The sequence below is a fragment of the Nylanderia fulva genome, unplaced genomic scaffold, assembly GCF_048542155.1.
Source record: "Nylanderia fulva isolate GAGA-0341 unplaced genomic scaffold, ASM4854215v1 Scaffold7, whole genome shotgun sequence".
NCBI lineage: Eukaryota > Metazoa > Arthropoda > Insecta > Hymenoptera > Formicidae > Nylanderia > Nylanderia fulva.
This window is the reverse complement of record NW_028190807.1, coordinates 5,485,224-5,504,142: the sequence shown is the minus strand read 5'-3', so window position 1 is coordinate 5,504,142 and position 18,919 is coordinate 5,485,224. Positions and strand designations below refer to the sequence as shown.

Here is an 18,919-nt window from a genome sequence, read left to right as displayed (position 1 = left end):
CAAATTTGATACATATGTAATGAGTGATATATAGGTGGACCTACAGATTCGATCACACAACAAAATCTCACAAATTTTATGGATATTTCATGATATATTTTACGTTTCCCATACAATGGGAAATTGTTTTTTCGAAAGAATGCGTCTATCATTCTTGTTCCAGCTACATTGTCGCGAAACTAATGGTTAATTATAAATACTTTTACACATATTAATACATAAATATACTTTTTTAACAGACATGTAACAGGTGTGTTCTTCACAGGTGTCTTGATATAGACTTGTTTTTTTTTTTTTTTTTTTTGTTAATTTATTTAGCCTTTCCTTGCGCAGCGACCGCAGCCATCGCTGCCTTGACTGTCTCTTCGTCACCCAAGAATTTCATAGAAACGACAGGCTTGAAATTGTCGTCCAATTCATATACAAACGGTATACCAGTCGGTAGATTCAATCCCATGATTTGATCATTGGTCAATTCTAAAAATGAGAAATCCCACTGATTAATATACAAATTATGTTGATACAAATCAATTACATAAGCAAAGTTTCTTACGATCGAGATGCTTTACTATGCCACGCAAGCTATTTCCATGGGCAGCTATTATGATTCTCTTGCCCTCCTTCAATTGGGGAATAATTGTCTCGTTCCAATAAGGTAATGTTCTCTCGATTGTTAACTTGAGGGATTCGAACTTGGGGAATTCCTCTGGTTTAGGACCATCGGCATAACGTGGATCCTTCACTATCGTGTCATAGTACTTGTGATCCGGTTCCATTGGTGGTGGTGGTACATCGAATGATCTCCGCCAGATCTGCACCTGCTCCTCACCATATTTGGCGGCTGTCTCTGCCTTGTTCATGCCAGTAAGACCACCGTAATGTCGCTCGTTCAATCGCCACGTTTTATGAACAGGTAAATCCTCCTGACTGATCTCCTTTAGGATCGCCTTGAGGGTCTCCTGTGCTCTTGTAAGCACCGATGTATGAGCCACATCAAATGTGTAGCCTGCATCTTTGAGAGCTTTTCCCGCAGACAAAGCTTCGCTTTTACCTGCAGAAAGTTTCAAATGTAAAAAACAATCCTTTCCATGTGTGTATTTATATGTCTGTTTTTGTGTCTAAGATTTTTTTAATGATGTTACTACTAATCTCTACAGTTTTCTTACAACAAAATATGAAGAATTTCAGAAGATATACGATCACGTTATTATTAATTCAAATTAATTCAAAATTGGAAGTTCGTAAAATCGCGCGACCTTTTGCCCTTGAAAACGATAGATCAACCGGGCGAAGATTTACGCACCTTTGTCCGATAGATTGGCGTCGTACCATCCGCAAAAGAGGTTTAATTTATTCCACTCGCTCTCGCCGTGGCGAACCATAACAATTCTGTATTTCGACATATTTTCTGTCAAATTGCGATCAAGGATAGGGAGACAATTCTCTGAGAGGAAAGCGCGCACTAGTCGATACTTCTGATCAGCTGTTTCTTCCTCAGTTTCCCCTACTCCTGCCCAGCCTTCTGACACTTTCCTATATTATCTATGAACGATGATAATATAATAATGATAATTGACAATTTAATGATGATTTGCTTATGAATACGACTAAAATTTTTATTCGTGCAATGGCCTTTTATTTTTTTTTTTTTTTCGAAAAACTAAGCGCACACAAATCTTGTATGATTTAAACGCCACTCCATTTATACACGGATGTCCATTTCGCAAACTAAAATGACAAATCTTTTTTACAACTGTTGATAAAATCACAGTTCAGTCTATTTTTTCTTTAATTTTTAAATATGTATATATATTATTATTAAAATATTTTTACACACACATGTTGATGACACACATAATTCTTGATAAAAAATCGATTTTTCGAAAACATCTTCAAAGAGAGAGAGAGAGAGAGAAAGATGCTTCTTCTCTCTCGCTTCGCCGTGTTGCGCAATGTGAGAAGGAGAAGGGGAGACTGGCGCGCGCAACTGCCCCTTTCCACTCCGACCTCCCCCACTCCGCGCCCGTCACGTGACACGTGACGCATTGCATACCAGCGCCGTCTAGAGGTCAAAGTCGATTCAAAGTCGCACGCACCGAGAACGCGCTCTCTCACTCTCTCTCTCTCTCACCACAATAATCAGGTATTGTACGAAAAATTCTTTAATTAAAGCAGGTGTTGTGCGGTAATATTAAACGCATTGAAGTATATGAAGTCCAATTATAAAGCAGAACGCGTGAAATAGTTTGATCAAAGCAATATTACGACTCGTAATAACTGTATGTATGTATATGACGATCCTATTGCTTCATTACATCTCTTTCCGAAGAATACATTATCTGTTTATACATATATGTGCGTATAATGCATCTTCGCGAAATAAATAATCAATATCGATGTTACAAATTTTGCGCACCATCTCTTCCTGCGAATTTCTGTTTCCAATTCGTTTTTATCGAAATTTTAATACGCGTGTGATTTAAATACACATTGAAATTTCTGAAGATTTTCATTGGCGCGAAATATTGCTAGCCAAATTCCCTAGAAAGCAAATTTCTTATTGGATCGCTCTAACTAGTCGTAATCGAATTCGGAATAACAAGTTTATGAATAGATAACCTATAATTCAGAATTATATATATAAATATAATGATAAATTAAATAACGTAGTGTTAAATAAGTAACGTAGATTTTAAAGACATTGCACTTATATAATATTTATTGCAATAAAAATGTATTGCATCTCTTATCTGTAAGAATTTTCATGCTTCAATGTACACGTACATCAAGAAAATTTTGTTATAATCTGTACTGTTTGACATTTGTGTCTATCATTTCGAGCGTTTTATGAAAAGAAGTTTTTGAGAAGAGAAATGTTCAACATACGGTTTTTCAAATCGGTGACAGTGTAACATAAAGTAACATCTACATCTAGCGCACATAATATCTCGTATAAATTCATAGAAATACATACTGGATATTATTTGGACTTTTGTCAAGTGATTATGTGTAATGTAATGCAATAATAAAGATTCCATAGAAAAGAATGCTTACTTTGCATAATCGCAGGCAGAATCGCAAGATTGCAAGATATAATCACTTTGTTCGTAAAAAGGTGACCATTAATTATACATTTTTTTTTATCACTTGAGACATATCGCAATTATGGAGATATTAAACGCTAAAGATGTCAGTGAACCACTCGCTTCTCTTTCCACAAAGTGTCACGAGAATTCCATACTGGTTTCGTGCAATTGGCAGATTACTAATAATAAGCAATTCATTGATGTTATTACCACTGCGTCGTTACAGCATCCACCTGCAAAGTAAGCAAATAAATTCGAAAATATTTGTGCAATTTCCATCATACGATGAATTTTTAGAATAACAAGTGATATTGAAATAATATTTATATATAAATTTTGCACACAGAATAAACTGTGAAGATGTAGCTTTTCTGGATACCTGTATTGCTCTGCAGTCATCAAACTTTGACCCATGTACATTGGACATCAAGGTAACGAGCTGTCAGAAAATAGCACGCATTGCTATTGTTTCCGAGAGCAATGTTCTAGAAATCTTCAAACAATATGGAGAATATGAAACAACAATATTCGCCGAGTTTATAGACGAGTATGAAGATAATACTGTTTACCTTGGAGAAACAATGATACAACCTCCTACAACAGAAGCTAGTATTAAGGTAAGGGAATTGTATATAATACTTTATATGATTTATACAGACACTTTATTTCAACATCTGATATAATAATTTTGTTTCTATTTTAGTTTATCAGAACAAAAAATAAAAGCTCTACCATGTGGGTATATGGTATAAGACTGTTTTTGATAGATTCTATAAAAGAGGCAAAACCCAGTGCCTTCAACCCTGACATTATTCAGACCTTTCTCAGTAATCGCAACAGTAAAATGAGTCCAGGAGCAGAAATGGCAATGAAAGTATTTGGATATTATAATAAACAAGAAATTGTGAATAAGGAGCAGTTTTGTCAAAATAATTTGGAAAACCTTGCTCCAAATTCACAATATTCCGAATGTAAAAATGGAATTGGAAGAAGAGATAATGAAAAAGAATGTTCAAATTATGAAGATAATTATGAAAAGTCAGATTCTGTCGAATGCAAAAGTGAAACTGAAAGGAAAGACAATGAAGACTGTCCAAATTGTGAAGAAGATAATAAAAAATTAGATATGGATATCAGATCTTGTACCAATAGTGAAAGAGAGTCTAAAGAGGCAAAATCAAGTGCCTTTAATTATAAAGACTTTATTCAGACTTTTCTCAGTAATGTCAATGGCAATATGAGTCAAGAGGCTGATATGGTAATGAGAATGCATAGACATTATAATAATAAACAGAAAATTAATATGAACAATGAGTTTTACCAGGGAAATTTAAAAACTCTTGCTTCAAACTCAGAGTATCTTGAATATAAAAATAAGAATGGAAGAGAAAATAGTGAAAAGGAATGTTCAAATCATGAGAATGAGCATGAAAAGTTAAATTCTTTCGGAAGTAGAACCAGGAATGTAGAACAAGCCAATAAAAAAGACTATTCAAACTGTAGTGAAGATAGTAAACAATCTGACATCAAAACTTATATCGATAATAAATTTTATGATATAGAGAATAAACTAATGGAAAGGCTAAATCAGATAGAGGTTAGTACTAATCAGAAATTAGATGCTATTTTGGAAAGACTTGAAGCATTGAAATTAAAATAATTGTTTTTTGTTAGGATTAATTTTTGATATTTAATAAAACAAGACACACACATACTCAAGTAGAATTATAACAGAAAAGTAATATATCTAATAATTAATAGGATTTATATAAAAATATAAAATAAGTAATATATTCATTCTATAAATGTTCTTTATCTGATTAAAAAAGAACAGAATTATTTTAACAAAATATAAAGTTTGTTTTTATGAGTTTTTTATTAGATAAGTTTATATATCATGTATTATTATATCGTCTCCATATTTTTTATCAAAACCATGTATAAAACATTGCACAATTTCAAGTTGGCAAATATTTTTAATTCGTGTAAATTCAATTTGTTTTCAAGCTGTTTATATGGCAATGAAAATTTGTAAACATGCTCCAAAAGACATTAATATACATGTATTATTGACGTACAAAGTTTATATTCATTAATATATAAGTAAGTTTTCCAAAATGCGATGAAACAAAATCACCTATGTAAGTGGGAACATAAAAATACTATTTCATAATAGTTTCTACATTGTTTAATCATATGATTATTTATATATTAACACAAAAATATATCATACGTTTTTTTTACTCTCTAGAAGCGATATGTGCTGAATTAACAGCATAGGAAAATTCAAAACAATATAATTGCAATATAAATTAAGAGAAGTGATTGGCAGTATTTTAATGGAATAACTTGAGTGTTTTAATCAGCCTTGTCATTCTCTTTAGGATCCCAATAATGAAGTTGTTTTCGCCACAATTTCACCATACCGTCCCACCCTCTCCTGCTATATTTGATATATTTTGGTGGTGTCCTTGGATGTTCTCGTGTACGATTCTCTCTAAAACAAAAATAAACAAAAATCATGTTATTTTGGCTTGACATACAATATATACAATAGATTACAGAATCTATCTTTTGTCACCTTAATTTTATATGGATCTAACTTGTTCTATGTTATCTACGTAGGAATATTGTATTGTAACGCTTACTTAGGGACTAGCTGAATGTATCTGTCATATCCGATAGTATTTTTGCCATAATCTATCTCCTTTTGTCTGCGCGCTAATACAACCGGATCTGTCTCGAATTCCAAGTGTTTCTTCCCACTTTCTGACGAATTCGTGGTCGAGGTAGAGTCACTGGAGTAACGTCTGCTACGAGATACCTTAGCATCCTCATTATCCATACTGTCTTGTCTCGCTCTCTTACGTAGCGTATGTGAATTTTCCGGTTTATTCTTTACATTAGCTTTGTATTCTATATACCTAATGTTATCTTTACTTTTTTTATGCTCCATTTGAGTATCGTCACTTTGTGCACTCGACTGTTCATATTTTTGCGTCTTCTCGTAAAGTTCCGCGTTTATTACATCTTCATACCAGGTATTAGCGTCCAAGTTGTCTTTTTTCGTACCATTCTGTTTCGTTTCGACAATTTCCTTACTATTCATACATATCACTGCGTCGAACAGTTCGTCTTCCTCAACTTCTATTTCTACTGACGATTCACGAGAAGATGGATCCATTTTTAATGGGTAGTAATTAGTTTCACTCACTTCGTTGAGCTATCTAAAAAGATCAAAATAAAAACAACAATAAATAACACTTCTCAACACACGTCATTCTCGAATTCGATCACTTCGAATGTAATGAAACTTATTCACTGTGCACGTACAATTTTCTTAAAGTATAACCTATCGAGTGCAGGCACTCCGCTTCGCTCGAAAATTCTGCGGGATACGAAACGCCTATTTATAGTTTGCATTAGCCGCCTCTATCGTTGCTTCGTCAAACAGTTACAGAACGGGAAAAACGAGAAATTCTCTCGTTTTCGAACCAAATAAATTGCATTCGTTGATCTTCGAACGTTTTCAATTCTCGTTCTACGCTTCGCCCTGCGCGCCTTTTTCACTACGTTATAATTAATTCGCGCTAACATCTCGATATCTCGAAGATCGCTGTGACGTCTTTTCGATATATTTTGAATCGCTTCAAATGTATATGTTCACGTATCTTTTATATAAAGATCGACAATTTATTTCTCAGGCTGATAAACTATAATTTCGCATTTTATTAAAACGAAATAAATATTTATTTGTTGGAGAGACAGAAAAAGAGAGCAAGAAATCTCACTCGAGTACAAAAGCAACACGAAAATAATCTCCCAATACATAAAGAAAGGTTAGATTAGATTGGATTAGGTTAGATTGAGAAACACATGTGGTTAAACATCTGATTCACGTGTCAAGTGTTGATGGATTGAAAACATAGCAATTTGAAGACATTTTTCTCGTAAATGATTAAATCAAATCTCAATTCAATCTGATTTTTGAGGTGATTTTAAAATTCGAAGTCACATATGTATACAGGGAAGAAATAGAATGTCGAGTGTGATTGTGCTGAGTGATTCGGACGAACCCTCGTCGCCTATTATAGACAGATGCAATGAAAATGAATTCGAAAACAACGAAGAACCTCGTTTTAATGATACAAGCTTCGACTTCCCGGAGGTACCATTCTGTCGCCAAATTTTAGAAAACTGGACGTCGCAAACTGAAGATGAGGATCTTCCCAATTTGAATGTTGACAATGGCTATAAACGTCCTGGATCATCGCATACCATGTCCGATTCTCACGATTCGGATGATAATCGGGTTGAAAAGACTTCGAGAAAAGCTGCTGCATCCAAAAAGGACAAGGTGACGTTAAAGGAGGAACGATTGAAACGTCAGCAGGCAGAGGCGAGAGAAAAGGCGTTAAAGGCGATCGAGAAGAAGAAATTTAAGGATATGAAGCCTGGGGAATGTTTGAAATTTATGGAAATTAATCTGGATCGAAATATCGATGCGTCGGCTTTTCGTACAGAAATTGAAAATGTACTGCGAAATGCTGATATTAAAGTTAACGTAACTACAGAGTTAATTTCGAACAGTATCACATGGCAGAGGAATATAGAAGATAACTACATTGGCGAAGATAATAAAGTACATGTAAACAAAAGTATACAGATGGAAGAATACATTATTGTGGTTTGGAGCAATTATGAAGCAGTAAAACATGTGGCGGAAGGTACTTTCTGTGCTGCAGTTTTACACAATAAATCCCTGATTCCGAATTACAATGTAACTCTGGTTATCTTTGGCATGGAAGAGTATTTTGCATATCGGAAGAAACAGAAAACAGATAAGAGTTCTAAAAGTAAAGGGTCGAGATGTAACAACAAAGGTAATCAGCATTTTGAAACATTCCCAATTATATCGAGGCAGCAGCTGGAGATGTGCATGACTGAAGTTCAGATAGTAGCCAAATGTAGTAGCAGATTAATCGAGAATGCACAAGATCTAGGTTTAATGGTGTATCAATATACAAAGTCTATTTCGGAAATACCATATAAATTAGAGAAGAGAGAAAGTCAGGAAAATAAATTTGACTGGTATGTTATGGGAGACAATAAGAACACTGTGCGAGTGGATAAAGATGGAAATGGATTGAAGAGATTGTGGCAGCAGCAGTTATGCCAATTTAACTTGAGTAGCTTGGAAATATCAGAAGCTATATGTGCAGTTTATCCTAGTCCAGTGCAATTGATCAAGGTATTATCAAATTTTATAATTAATATTTTATTTTAGTATGTTGCTGGAAAAAGACTTGTTCCTAATTCTAGTAAATGTGTAAATTAAATATTCTATTCTTTTTTTCTAGGCTTACAGAAATTGTACACCTGAGGAAGGCATGAATTTATTGAAAGACATACCGGTAAGTCTTATCTTGTTCTCTTCTGTATTAGTAAATTACTAATATGCTGTATTAGTAAATTACTATATAAAATAATAAAATTATATTAGATATATATAATATAATTTTATTATTTTATATAGTAATTTACTAATACAGCATTAGCATATATATATATATATATATATATATATATATATATATATATATATCTAATATAATTGTCTTTCTCTCTCTAAAATATAATCTATAATCTATATCAATGTCTATTTGTTTTTTATTTTTAGTTATCATTATACACATGAACGTAAATTTAATTAAATCTCATAATTATATTTTATACACGATAAAATTCATATAAAATATATTTATATAAGCCATAGTGCAGTAATAAAGAGATAATATAGTAACATTATTCATAATTCATTAACATAATAAATTTGTAAGTTTCGTTTTCTATATAGATTAGAGAAAGTCAAAAGTTTCGTTTTCTCTATAGATTAGAAGAGCGGCAGGACCTCTCACAGCTGTACGTAAAATCGGGCCCGAATTAAGCAAAAAAATGTACGTGATGTTTACGTCACAAAATGGAGACACTGTATTAGGGACTGAGATATAGATATTGCAATTTTTTTATAGAAATTTTATTTATATGTAATTTGTCATACATGTCGTTCATTTGTATAATCTTTTATATGTTACATAGAAGTACTAAATTGTATTATCTTAGAAAGTGTTAAATTTTACAGCTCTGAGACGTCTTTTTTGCTCTTTTGATATCGAAATAATTTCAAGGTTTTAATAATACATTTTTCAAAAGTTAGATTTTCGATTTAGAGTTATTAGATTCTAGATAATATTTAAATGAGATAATAAGTAGATACACATTTTTATGTAATTGCTTTTTATTTTTCTCAGAAATATGTATGAAAAGAAACAGCTATATATAAGAGAAATATTAAATAAAAGAAATTGGCACACATTCTAGAGATATACAATTTACGAAATAGCAGTGTTTTCCTATTATTTAACATCGCTTATTTTTCATCTTTTGAATTCTTTGGCTAATTTGGAGTAGCGCGAATATCATACTCAAATATATATATGTAGAATTTTGTAATACTATTAGGCGTTTTATATATATATATATATATATATATATAATTGAATTAATAAATATATTTTAAGTTTTTTGAATCTATATACGCACACGTATTTCTCACATTATATATGTAATACATAAAATATCGCATATATACTACATAAAATCTTAAGCTAAATTGAATTATAATCTCATTGTAACAACAAAGTACGTATTATCACTATTAAAGCTTAAAACCGTGTGTGTGACTTATATAATAATAAATAATATATTAAATTCTATAGTATTAGTTGTATTATAAATATTATTATAATTAATATATAGCGCGTCTACAACGTTTTAATTAATGTAATATAAAACTTTGTAGATGCATTGTGTATACTGAAAATATATATATTAACATATATATATTTTTTACAATATATTTATTATATATTTTATACAATATATATATAAATATATATATATATATATATATATATATATATATATGTGAGTGTGTTGTTGTATATTTAAAAATGGGTTTATACGGACCTATTAAAATAATATACGCCTTTTATAGAGAAGACGTCTTTTTCAGACGTGTTCTCGCATATTGCACAACATATCATCAAGACCTTATGTTACATAAGAAACAATTATATATTTTATATTTGTATTTCGCTGGCATTGTCAAGAATAGACTGTTCCGAATTGTATTTTTTCTCGTGCTCCAGCTCCGTTTCGTTCAAAATATCGCAAATATCATTGTCGACAGTTGCAGATGTAGCGTCGATTGTGGGCACGTATTTACGTTCGATGATATTGGTCTTAATAGCATCCTCGATCTCGAGTACGTTATCCATTAGAGTATCATCATAATTTATCGATGCTTTGGAAGATTGCGCTTGCACAAATCTATGCTCATCTTTCTCGAAGGTCAGGATTTTAGGTGCATTTACATTTTCCGTAATTTTCGTCGTCGCAGTCATCTGTTGTTCGCCTCTCTCGTTCTGCTGAGCTGGTTGCGAATTTCTCTTTGCCAGAATGATCTTGGTATATTTTACAGTAGGTTGTACCAGGCGATTTTCTATCGGCATTCTGTTCTTCGCTGAGATACCACTATTCTGGGATCGCGTTTGTAGTATCAGCTGATTTAAATTTTGCATATTGGGACATATAACAGATTTATTTTGCGTCTGTTTGTCTTGCTTATTGCTAATTAAAACCACTTTGGTGGTGCTGCTTAATTTGGGTCTTTCTGGAGGCTCCTTAGCTGGCGTCGCTTGTGTTACTATCGGTATTTTGTCGATGTTGCTTAAATTGTCATCGTCCTTGGCGAATATTATCGGTATATCCAATATATTTCCCAGATCGTCATCTATATCGTTTGTGACAATATTCTTTTTTTGAATACTTTGGGCGACTTTCCCTTTTTGAAGTCTCTGTAAATTGTTGGCGTTGACCGTGATCTTCGGCATTGTCTTCATCGACTTCTGAGACAACTTCAGCTTGTTGGATAAAGGTAAGATGTTTCCAGAGTTTTGGCTGTTAAATGGGACTATCATTGACGGAGGCGCATTTCTGTTGTGAAGAGAATTCTCGACAATGACTATGTTACCGCACGACATATTATGAGAATTGTCAGTATTATTCGATGCGGCTCCTTGTCGTGGTAAATGTGTCGACTTGGATATCTCCAATAAGTGAGAGTCACTGCTTATTCCCATCTCTTCCATCGCTATAAAATATAGATGTATATATTTGTCTCAGATCTTAAAAAAAGATATAAAATTATATATATTTTTTATTAACATGCAACAATATTTCGAAGATATTTCCAACACTGTATACCACGCAACACATTCCACATCCAACATATTGAATATTTGACTGTAAAACACTCGCTTTGATATTTAATCTTATAAATCTTTTACAATTTTATATTTTTAGCTTAATTGTGTATTTAATGTTGTACATTGAAATTATATATTATTTTAATAATCTTAAATTAATGCTAAAAGGGTAGCGAAGGACAAATAGAAATTTTAAACTAAGAGGATTTCTATCTTACTCGAAACAAAAGGTTCCAATAAGGAATGTTTAGTAATTCTTTTACAAAATACATTTGGGGCAAAGCCTTATTACTATGAGTATTTGTCGTTGTCCAAGACCTGATGTAAGTAAAGATATTAATTAAACATCCCAAAACCAATTGTTTGTATTCATTGTCACATTATATAAATTGATTAATTGTTTATATTTGATTCAATGGACAGAGGATTATAAGGTTGGAAATTAAACAAATTCGAATTATATATATGTCACAAAAAAATATTTATTGAATACAAAATAAAAAGCAACCTGATATTGTATCTACAATATTCCTTTTTGATACGTACTTAAAGATCCATGATGATACTTATCGCTCATCCACAAGTGTTAATAGCATTTATAAGACATAATATCATGTGCATATATGTCTAAATATATAACTATTTACATTACTGATTAAGAGATAAATGGAAAATCCCCTTAGTTTCATCCATGTATTTGAAATTTTTTGTCTAAAGATAATTAAATAATTGAAAGTAATAGAAGCACATGGTCTCGTTAAATACTTCTAATTAAGCTAGAAAATTAAAGAAACTATATATACAATAAGGAAGAAAGAGAGCTCTTACCAAGTAAAATAAATCTAGTATCAAATTAATATTAAGCAACTTTAGGAAAAAGGATATTTTTTGGTTTTATAGAGAAAAATCATGACAAATGTGAATTGAGTGAACAAATGTTTGTAAATTATAGTCTGTATTATTTGGAATCTACTGTTATGTGATATGTTTCTCTTATCAGCAAAAGAATTCATTTTTTAAAATATATGCAGTTAGCATACTAATATTATATCTGGAATTATTCTATTGTAATAAAAAAGCACTATATTCATATATATGTATGATTCCCATAATAATTTAAAGTATATACATGCAAATATATGTGCTATATAGCTTTTAATCCCTCTCCTCCTACGTGTATTAAAAGTTGAGGTCTATTTTTATGATAAAAATACTAAATAATAGACTAAATTGTAATATGTATTATTAATATATGTATATGAAGACTGATTATGTTGACTGATATTATGCAATATTTTAGAACTTGTAATAAATTTATTATAATTTCTAATACTTTTTCATGTGCTTCGTTTTAAATTTTATAGTTTATATATCAAATTATTAAATAGATTACAAGAAACTGAGAGAATTTTTAGTCTGTTCCCTTTGATACATTTTGTTATATCAGAAATACACGTAGTAATTTTTTGTTATATATCAGAAATACACGCGTAATTTCAAAAGTTAGATAGTTCGTGTCATTTTATATACAAGTGTAAAAGTTTATAAAAATGTATGTTATCTGTGTATATATGAATATATACTTTAAACGATCGAGAAATGAAAATTATAAAAAAAATTAACCAGTTTTTACTAGCTGTATATGATATTCATTTTATGTATATGCCGCATTAAATAAGTATTATAAAAAATATAAATCTGCTTATTTGTATTAAAGTAATTGGAAAACATAAATAGAAATAAATTCTCAAAATTAACGGTTATAAATATAGCAAATATATGTTCTTCTCTCATTAAGTGTATAGTCAATTTGCTAAATACTGTTTATTGTAAAATTATTAAGCTTAAATGTTGTGCTTATGAAGTTTCTCTTCAATTTGCACTTTTGTTTTAATGATACTCTATACGATGGACAAAATTGTCGTTTTGTCTTTCGTTCATTTTTCTACTCTAACATGGTCAGGTAATCACAAACAAATAGTGTGACAAATTCACGAATAATGAAAAAGCAGCGCTGAAGGAGAACATCATTTTACGAGCAAATATAATATTCTATATGAATTACTCGATTATATAAGAATAAAAATCCTAAATAGATCCACAAAACAGAAATTGTAACATCAAATTACTTAATTCGCGGTAGATACGTAAATTTTCTGTAGGCTATATTTATTTATTGCTACGTTTCAGGTAAATTATTAATTAATTGATTAGATAATAGTAATCTACCTTTTGGAGGGATCGTTGTGGACGATGTTACGTTATTCGCCGATGAATTGGTAGTCGTTAGTAAGATACTGGAAGCCGACGACACACGGGCGGAAGATGCACTGCTCGTGAGCGCGATAGAGCTCTTTCCACTTTGTAAAAGATTTGACAATGTGCCAGTTGTCGCACAAGTTGGTTTACTACTTCCCGCTATAATCGAGAAGGAAAAATATAAATATTTTCAGTCGCTCCCTTATGTATACATGAATTTGATAAATTTATTAAGGAATTGTAATATGCATTTTACCTGCAGTAGCTGTATTAACTCTAATTTGATTTCCCGTAGTAAAGACGTTCACTAATTTTGCGTCTCCACTCTTATCGGCTACATTGACTTGTCTGTAATTGTTCGACATCACATTCGAATACGATTTGTTGGTGGACAGTATTTTCATTTTTGGAACATTGTGCAGCGGTACATTTGAAATGATCTTCGGTACTTTGCTGACGGTTGTGGTTTTGGACGTGTTAGACGTTTTGGTGGGAGTGATCGTGGATTGATTCGTAGTAGGTGCTAAACGTATCGGTCCTATCGGCGCTAGACTCGCTAGTGTACCTATATTGAGCGTTATACCATTTTCTGCATTGACATTTGTCTGTAATAAATAATATATAATTAACTATTAAGAGTACTGTTATTCAAAACATATTGCAGAACAGTTATAAATATTTCAAATAATGATTCGTTTTTTCTTAAAAAAATTTGAGGGAGAATATTTGAGCCAGTATGTATCAACAAGCATGAGACGAATATTTTATAAATTATACATATTATAAATAATATAGTCACAACTTGTGTAATAATTACCTGTGCAGGAGGCTTAGAAGTCTTCAGTTCTGCGACTTGATTTTTCTGATTGTTCGTAGGTCGCTTCCGTTTTAGAGTAGATGTATGATTCGTGTGTTGTCCACTCGCCTGCACAAGGTTAGATTGAGTGCTGAACGTACCTGTTTTGGAAGGCGAATTTGTCGTTGTCGTGTTCATAGCGATTGATGGCGCGGAGGATACCGGCGTATTCGGCCGGGATTTTTTCACGGTCGGCGAATTAGGCTCGCTTTCCACAGAACTGCTGGTCGAGTTTCTTCGTTTGTGAGACTCCTTTTTGCTCTTGTTCTCGCAAGTAGTCGGCATCGTGGATCGCAACGGTAACGGATGCGGTTGCAATAGAATGCTACCGACAAAGTCGCCAATTTCATCCAGTATACATCTATCTACCATACTCTGCGTGATACCCTCTAGTATTTTCTTGGATGTGGATATTCTTAGATAATCGTCAGCTGCGCCTACAACCACTAGACTCGTTTCTACCAGCATCTTCTCTCGGAGATCTTCCAAATCGTCCGGTCTAACGAGAGTGGAGTTTTGTCCGATAATAAACATCACGGGAGAGCGAATGTCCATTAACATGTCGTCGGGCGCACCGCGCTTTCCTTCGACTGTTGCGAAAGGAAATCCGATGCAGACAACAGCGTTTATATGTTCCATCGGAGCAATCTATACCATGGAGTAAATAAAAATTAATAATTAATGAGAAAGGAGCAATAAATGAGAAAAGATAAATACTTACCTGACAAGCAAGTGCCGCACCAGTATTGAAACCTACGAGTACAATCGGTCTACCGGGACAGTCGCTCCTAACGTCTTGTATCTTGGCTCTCGTAGCCTGAACTAATTGATCTATGCATACCATCATGGTCATTCTGTTGGCTGCCAATCCCATTTGAGTATGAACAGTAGCAACTGTGCCTAACAATCCTAACTGTGTGATCCACTTATGTTGGCGAGAAGAAACAGTTGACGTGATACCAGAAGGTACTACTACTAAAATCGGATTTCCAGGCAGTTTCTTCTGCAATCAATTATGTTAGTTCACATACTTGACATAATAATATGCACATTAATGATTAAATAATTATATTTACGACTCGACTTCCGCTCAAACTCGGGGCGACTGGATCCCAAGATCGTTTTAAAAGTGATCCGAGTGTTTCCCATGTAATAGAACCTCCCCTAGCATTAATATTCGGTTGTACAGCAATCATCTTATCGATTAGCTGAGGAATTTTTTGTCTCAGAGTTTGTAAGATATCGAGATAAATTGCCAAGTATTCTTGAGGGAGATGCTCGAATAATAAATTATGCAGCCATTGAGCCAATCGCCAATCCCAATTAGTCGACGCTAACATTTCCCGAAATCGTCTCGCTGAGATATCTAGGGATGTTCTTCGAAAAATGGGCTCCATTGAGTTCTTAGTCTTGGCCAATCTCGCGAGTCTCTCCGAACTCAATATCCGAGTTACTTTGCTGAACACACGATTCTGAACTGAAGACCATAAAGTTTTATTTATATTCTCATCCCAATCCTCCTCTTTCTCAGGTCGTGCAAAACTCGCTAAACGTTGAAATTCGTCCATGAGATGTCGAGTTCTGGTTAAATCAAGGAGTGGTATCGATGGTTCGCTGCCAATATTTTCCACATCGATCTCTTCATCTTTTCTAAGTTTATTACTGAGATATAAAAGAAATAATATAGTAGAACAATTGTTATATCTATTTCATATTACATTATTTTAAAGCTTAATCTAGATATTATTAATCTTACTTTGTTCCACTGTTTTTTGAGAAAAACAACTTTTTTACAGGCTTGACGTAAATGCTTTCTGGTTTCCAGTTCCATGGTCGGGCATAACAATGATCTTTGAATATTACATCAACGTCCATCTCGTAATTTCCAGCGAGTTGATGTAAATAGACCATTACTCTGTTCGAATTGTCATCTAACGTGTCAGTTGTTGGACTTGGTAGGCCAGAACTGCCCATAGAGGTAGATGGTGTCGCAGATGCAGATGTTAACATTATGTTGCTCTAATTCTCTGAAGCTAAATTTACCAGCAACTACAATAAATACATACAATTAATACTTCCAATCTCTCCTACACTAATCTTATTGTACAGAATTACATTGTATAACGTAAAAACCTCTTACATGTATATTGGCAGAACAGGATTCTCTGCAACCGAATATTGCATAATTTTATACACTGTGTGCCAAAGTGAGCAGCTGATTGGTATAAACTGATTTCCACCACACCAGATAATTACATTACTACAGTACTTGTGACTAATTATATTTACACTTTTCTACAAATTGAATTAATGTCTAATGTGGCATAAAATATAGGTTGGTTTTCACAAAAGGAAAGTGAAGACCAACGAGTAATCTACAGTCGAGACTTATCGATTACTATCGACAACGTTCGAGTTACCATACATATGTAGTATCGACGTTTCAAATACCGGGTGTCCCAAATCTGACTGCACTTCCGCGTCGACCGTCGACCATACGCGTCGACGCGAGCTGTGTTATTACACGATGAATTGTTTAAGTTTAACGTTATGACTTATCCTTTGTTTAATAGAACGAAGCTGGTGCGAGTTTAAATGTGTAACATACTGAGATGACTAACATACGCGGATTAAAGCTTTCGGCGGGATTTTGTTTCGACGTTGTTCTACGTGTCTTTCTGGCAGTGCTATTCGTGTAAGTTGACGTTTAATGGATGTTTAATTAAACAAAATGTATTGGAAAATTAGCATTCTGCTATGTGTCATTAAACTTTAGTCTATATTTATCCGGGAGATTAATTAATGTTAATTAGCAAGAATATCTGCATGCAGTTTTATGCATATTCTATTCATATTCTTATTTCACGTAGAAACCTGTGTTTTTAGAGTTATTAATTTATTTTTTCCATTTAGCATATATATGTCATTTAAGTAGTAAAATTATTGTAATATATTTTTCTAAAAAAATCGAGGTTCGGTGTACATGTTTTATCTTTTTAATACAGTTGATAATGAAATGCCTTTTTCTTATCATTGTGGCGTACTATTAATCAAGTGGAATATTTTGAATTTCATGACTTAGGGAGCTGGAAAAAGCAGAACCATTTACGAGAAAAATTCATGAAAACGAATTGTGGTTATACAGAAACCCAAGAACAGATTCTTTTGTTCCAACCACAGTATTATGGGTACATATATATTTATAGAAAATATATCACATACTGCAGATAATGCATATATTAGATTAAATATTTTGCTTCTTTTTTCAGCCTCTTGTATTTATGATGCCGATTATTGTTATTTGTTTTTTTTTTATAATGCACAAAGATAAAGTTGATCTTCGACAGTCAGTATTATCTGTAACATTAGCTCTAGGATTTAACGGTCTTATTACAGACATTTTAAAACTTATAGTAGGTATGTTATATTATCAAAATGTTAGATTATAAAATGTTTGAGAGATAGAGAGAAAGAGAGAGTATTGACTATATTTATACTTTATTTTGTTACATTTAGGTCGTCCAAGACCAGATTTCTTCTGGAGGTGTTTTCCAGACGGACAAATAAATCCAACATTTAAGTGCACTGGAGATCCAATTGTTATTAGAGATGGAAAGAAGTCATTCCCAAGCGGACATTCCTCATGTATGTTAATGTTGCATATCATTAGCACATTTTTTTGCAAATACAATTATTTTTCTTTTTTCTGGACAAATTTTGTATAACTTTAATTGTGTGAAAGTATCAGTTGATTAAAATAATATAGTACAATAACATACATTTCTAATTAAAATGTTTATCTTTTAGTTGCGTTCGCTAGTTTTGGTTTCATCTCCTTGTATCTAGCTGGAAAACTACATACATTCAGTCTGGCAGGAAAAGGACAATCGTGGAGATTGTGCACATTCTTTTTACCACTTTGCGTCGCTCTTACCATCGCATTAAGCAGAACGTGCGATTATCATCATCATTGGCAAGGTACACAACTTTATTGTCAAAATAATTTGATCCTATCTTTTTATTAATTTATAATTTCTTTTAGACGTAGCAGCAGGATCAATAATAGGGTATTGTTTAACATATATTTGCTACAGACATTATTATCCTCCATTAGATTCACCATACTGTAATAAACCATACACTGCACTTACATTACAAATTCAATCAGACAGCAAATCAAACAAGAACGAACAAATTAAGTGGATATAAAAGTGAAGACTATTTCCTATATACGCGTAAAGTATTTTAATCACATTTGACATTTTGGTTAAAACTTTTGAAACCTGTATCAACATAAAAGAGAATATATCATCTCGGTATAAGATGAAGACAAATCCTTAAAGATATTAAAATGTGTACATGTTATACATCTGTTTGTTTTAGTTTTG

At 32.5% G+C, this 18,919-nt stretch overlaps 6 protein-coding genes across 8 annotated transcripts; 3 read left to right on the top strand and 3 right to left on the bottom strand.

Moving 5' to 3' along the window:
• Positions 1–74: 74 nt before the first annotated feature.
• Pglym78 (phosphoglyceromutase 78) lies at positions 75–1,469 on the bottom strand. Its single transcript, XM_029315731.2, has 3 exons — positions 1,304–1,469; positions 554–1,051; positions 75–477 (listed from the first exon to the last, which is right to left on the bottom strand). Exons 1-3 carry the CDS (start codon positions 1,401–1,403, stop codon positions 311–313), a joined length of 765 nt encoding a protein of 254 aa, XP_029171564.1. The 5' UTR covers positions 1,404–1,469; the 3' UTR covers positions 75–310.
• A 1,034-nt stretch (positions 1,470–2,503) lies between these two features.
• LOC114940846 (uncharacterized) lies at positions 2,504–5,261 on the top strand. Its single transcript, XM_029315597.2, has 3 exons — positions 2,504–3,326; positions 3,433–3,703; positions 3,790–5,261. Exons 1-3 carry the CDS (start codon positions 3,166–3,168, stop codon positions 4,744–4,746), a joined length of 1,389 nt encoding a protein of 462 aa, XP_029171430.1. The 5' UTR covers positions 2,504–3,165; the 3' UTR covers positions 4,747–5,261.
• On the bottom strand, positions 4,944–6,677 carry Slbp (Stem-loop binding protein). Its single transcript, XM_029305269.2, has 3 exons — positions 6,420–6,677; positions 5,735–6,313; positions 4,944–5,583 (listed from the first exon to the last, which is right to left on the bottom strand). Exons 2-3 carry the CDS (start codon positions 6,268–6,270, stop codon positions 5,445–5,447), a joined length of 675 nt encoding a protein of 224 aa, XP_029161102.2. The 5' UTR covers positions 6,271–6,313; positions 6,420–6,677; the 3' UTR covers positions 4,944–5,444.
• mms4 (Methyl methanesulfonate sensitivity 4) lies at positions 6,069–17,170 on the top strand. Of its 3 annotated transcripts, none has more exons than XM_085488447.1 (3): positions 6,069–8,337; positions 8,447–8,500; positions 8,767–8,853. In XM_085488447.1, exons 1-3 carry the CDS (start codon positions 7,126–7,128, stop codon positions 8,782–8,784), a joined length of 1,284 nt encoding a protein of 427 aa, XP_085344573.1. In that variant the 5' UTR covers positions 6,069–7,125; the 3' UTR covers positions 8,785–8,853. The 3 variants fall into 3 exon arrangements, with proteins under 3 accessions (XP_085344573.1, XP_029171395.1, XP_029171394.1); XM_029315562.2 differs by lacking the exon at positions 8,767–8,853 and adding an exon at positions 17,105–17,170 and having other exon boundaries at positions 6,071–8,337; XM_029315561.2 differs by lacking the exon at positions 8,767–8,853 and adding an exon at positions 8,979–9,111 and having other exon boundaries at positions 6,072–8,337.
• Positions 10,055–16,940, bottom strand: Rcd1 (Reduction in Cnn dots 1). The gene is made up of 8 exons (XM_085488446.1): positions 16,672–16,940; positions 16,288–16,580; positions 15,608–16,193; positions 15,253–15,534; positions 14,493–15,179; positions 13,932–14,280; positions 13,646–13,834; positions 10,055–11,301 (listed from the first exon to the last, which is right to left on the bottom strand). Exons 2-8 carry the CDS (start codon positions 16,539–16,541, stop codon positions 10,229–10,231), a joined length of 3,420 nt encoding a protein of 1,139 aa, XP_085344572.1. The 5' UTR covers positions 16,542–16,580; positions 16,672–16,940; the 3' UTR covers positions 10,055–10,228.
• Positions 16,978–18,898, top strand: LOC114940820 (phospholipid phosphatase 5). The gene is made up of 6 exons (XM_029315563.2): positions 16,978–17,226; positions 17,614–17,719; positions 17,801–17,948; positions 18,048–18,176; positions 18,339–18,509; positions 18,574–18,898. The coding sequence occupies exons 1-6, from the start codon at positions 17,144–17,146 to the stop codon at positions 18,738–18,740; spliced, it is 804 nt and encodes a 267-aa protein (XP_029171396.2). The 5' UTR covers positions 16,978–17,143; the 3' UTR covers positions 18,741–18,898.
• The last annotated feature ends 21 nt before the right edge of the window (positions 18,899–18,919 follow it).

Coding starts and splice junctions, on each gene's coding strand:
- LOC114940820 (XM_029315563.2), top strand. CDS start 17,144: ATGACTAACATACGCGGATTAAAGCTTTCGGCGGGATTTTGTTTCGAC. Junction 17,227..17,613: donor TTTCTGGCAGTGCTATTCGT/GTAAGTTGACGT, acceptor TTCATGACTTAG/GGAGCTGGAAAAAGCAGAAC. Junction 17,949..18,047: donor CATTTTAAAACTTATAGTAG/GTATGTTATATT, acceptor TGTTACATTTAG/GTCGTCCAAGACCAGATTTC.
- LOC114940846 (XM_029315597.2), top strand. CDS start 3,166: ATGGAGATATTAAACGCTAAAGATGTCAGTGAACCACTCGCTTCTCTT. Junction 3,327..3,432: donor TTACAGCATCCACCTGCAAA/GTAAGCAAATAA, acceptor TTTTGCACACAG/AATAAACTGTGAAGATGTAG. Junction 3,704..3,789: donor CAACAGAAGCTAGTATTAAG/GTAAGGGAATTG, acceptor TTTCTATTTTAG/TTTATCAGAACAAAAAATAA.
- Slbp (XM_029305269.2), bottom strand. CDS start 6,270: ATGGATCCATCTTCTCGTGAATCGTCAGTAGAAATAGAAGTTGAGGAA. Junction 5,584..5,734: donor TACATTCAGCTAGTCCCTAA/GTAAGCGTTACA, acceptor TTTTTGTTTTAG/AGAGAATCGTACACGAGAAC.
- Pglym78 (XM_029315731.2), bottom strand. CDS start 1,403: ATGTCGAAATACAGAATTGTTATGGTTCGCCACGGCGAGAGCGAGTGG. Junction 1,052..1,303: donor CGCCAATCTATCGGACAAAG/GTGCGTAAATCT, acceptor AACTTTCTGCAG/GTAAAAGCGAAGCTTTGTCT. Junction 478..553: donor CATAGTAAAGCATCTCGATC/GTAAGAAACTTT, acceptor TCTCATTTTTAG/AATTGACCAATGATCAAATC.
- Rcd1 (XM_085488446.1), bottom strand. CDS start 16,541: ATGTTAACATCTGCATCTGCGACACCATCTACCTCTATGGGCAGTTCT. Junction 15,180..15,252: donor GTGCGGCACTTGCTTGTCAG/GTAAGTATTTAT, acceptor TCCATGGTATAG/ATTGCTCCGATGGAACATAT. Junction 11,302..13,645: donor CACAACGATCCCTCCAAAAG/GTAGATTACTAT, acceptor TATATTTTATAG/CGATGGAAGAGATGGGAATA.
- mms4 (XM_029315561.2), top strand. CDS start 7,126: ATGTCGAGTGTGATTGTGCTGAGTGATTCGGACGAACCCTCGTCGCCT. Junction 8,338..8,446: donor GTCCAGTGCAATTGATCAAG/GTATTATCAAAT, acceptor CTTTTTTTCTAG/GCTTACAGAAATTGTACACC. Junction 8,501..8,978: donor ATTTATTGAAAGACATACCG/GTAAGTCTTATC, acceptor TTTTCTCTATAG/ATTAGAAGAGCGGCAGGACC.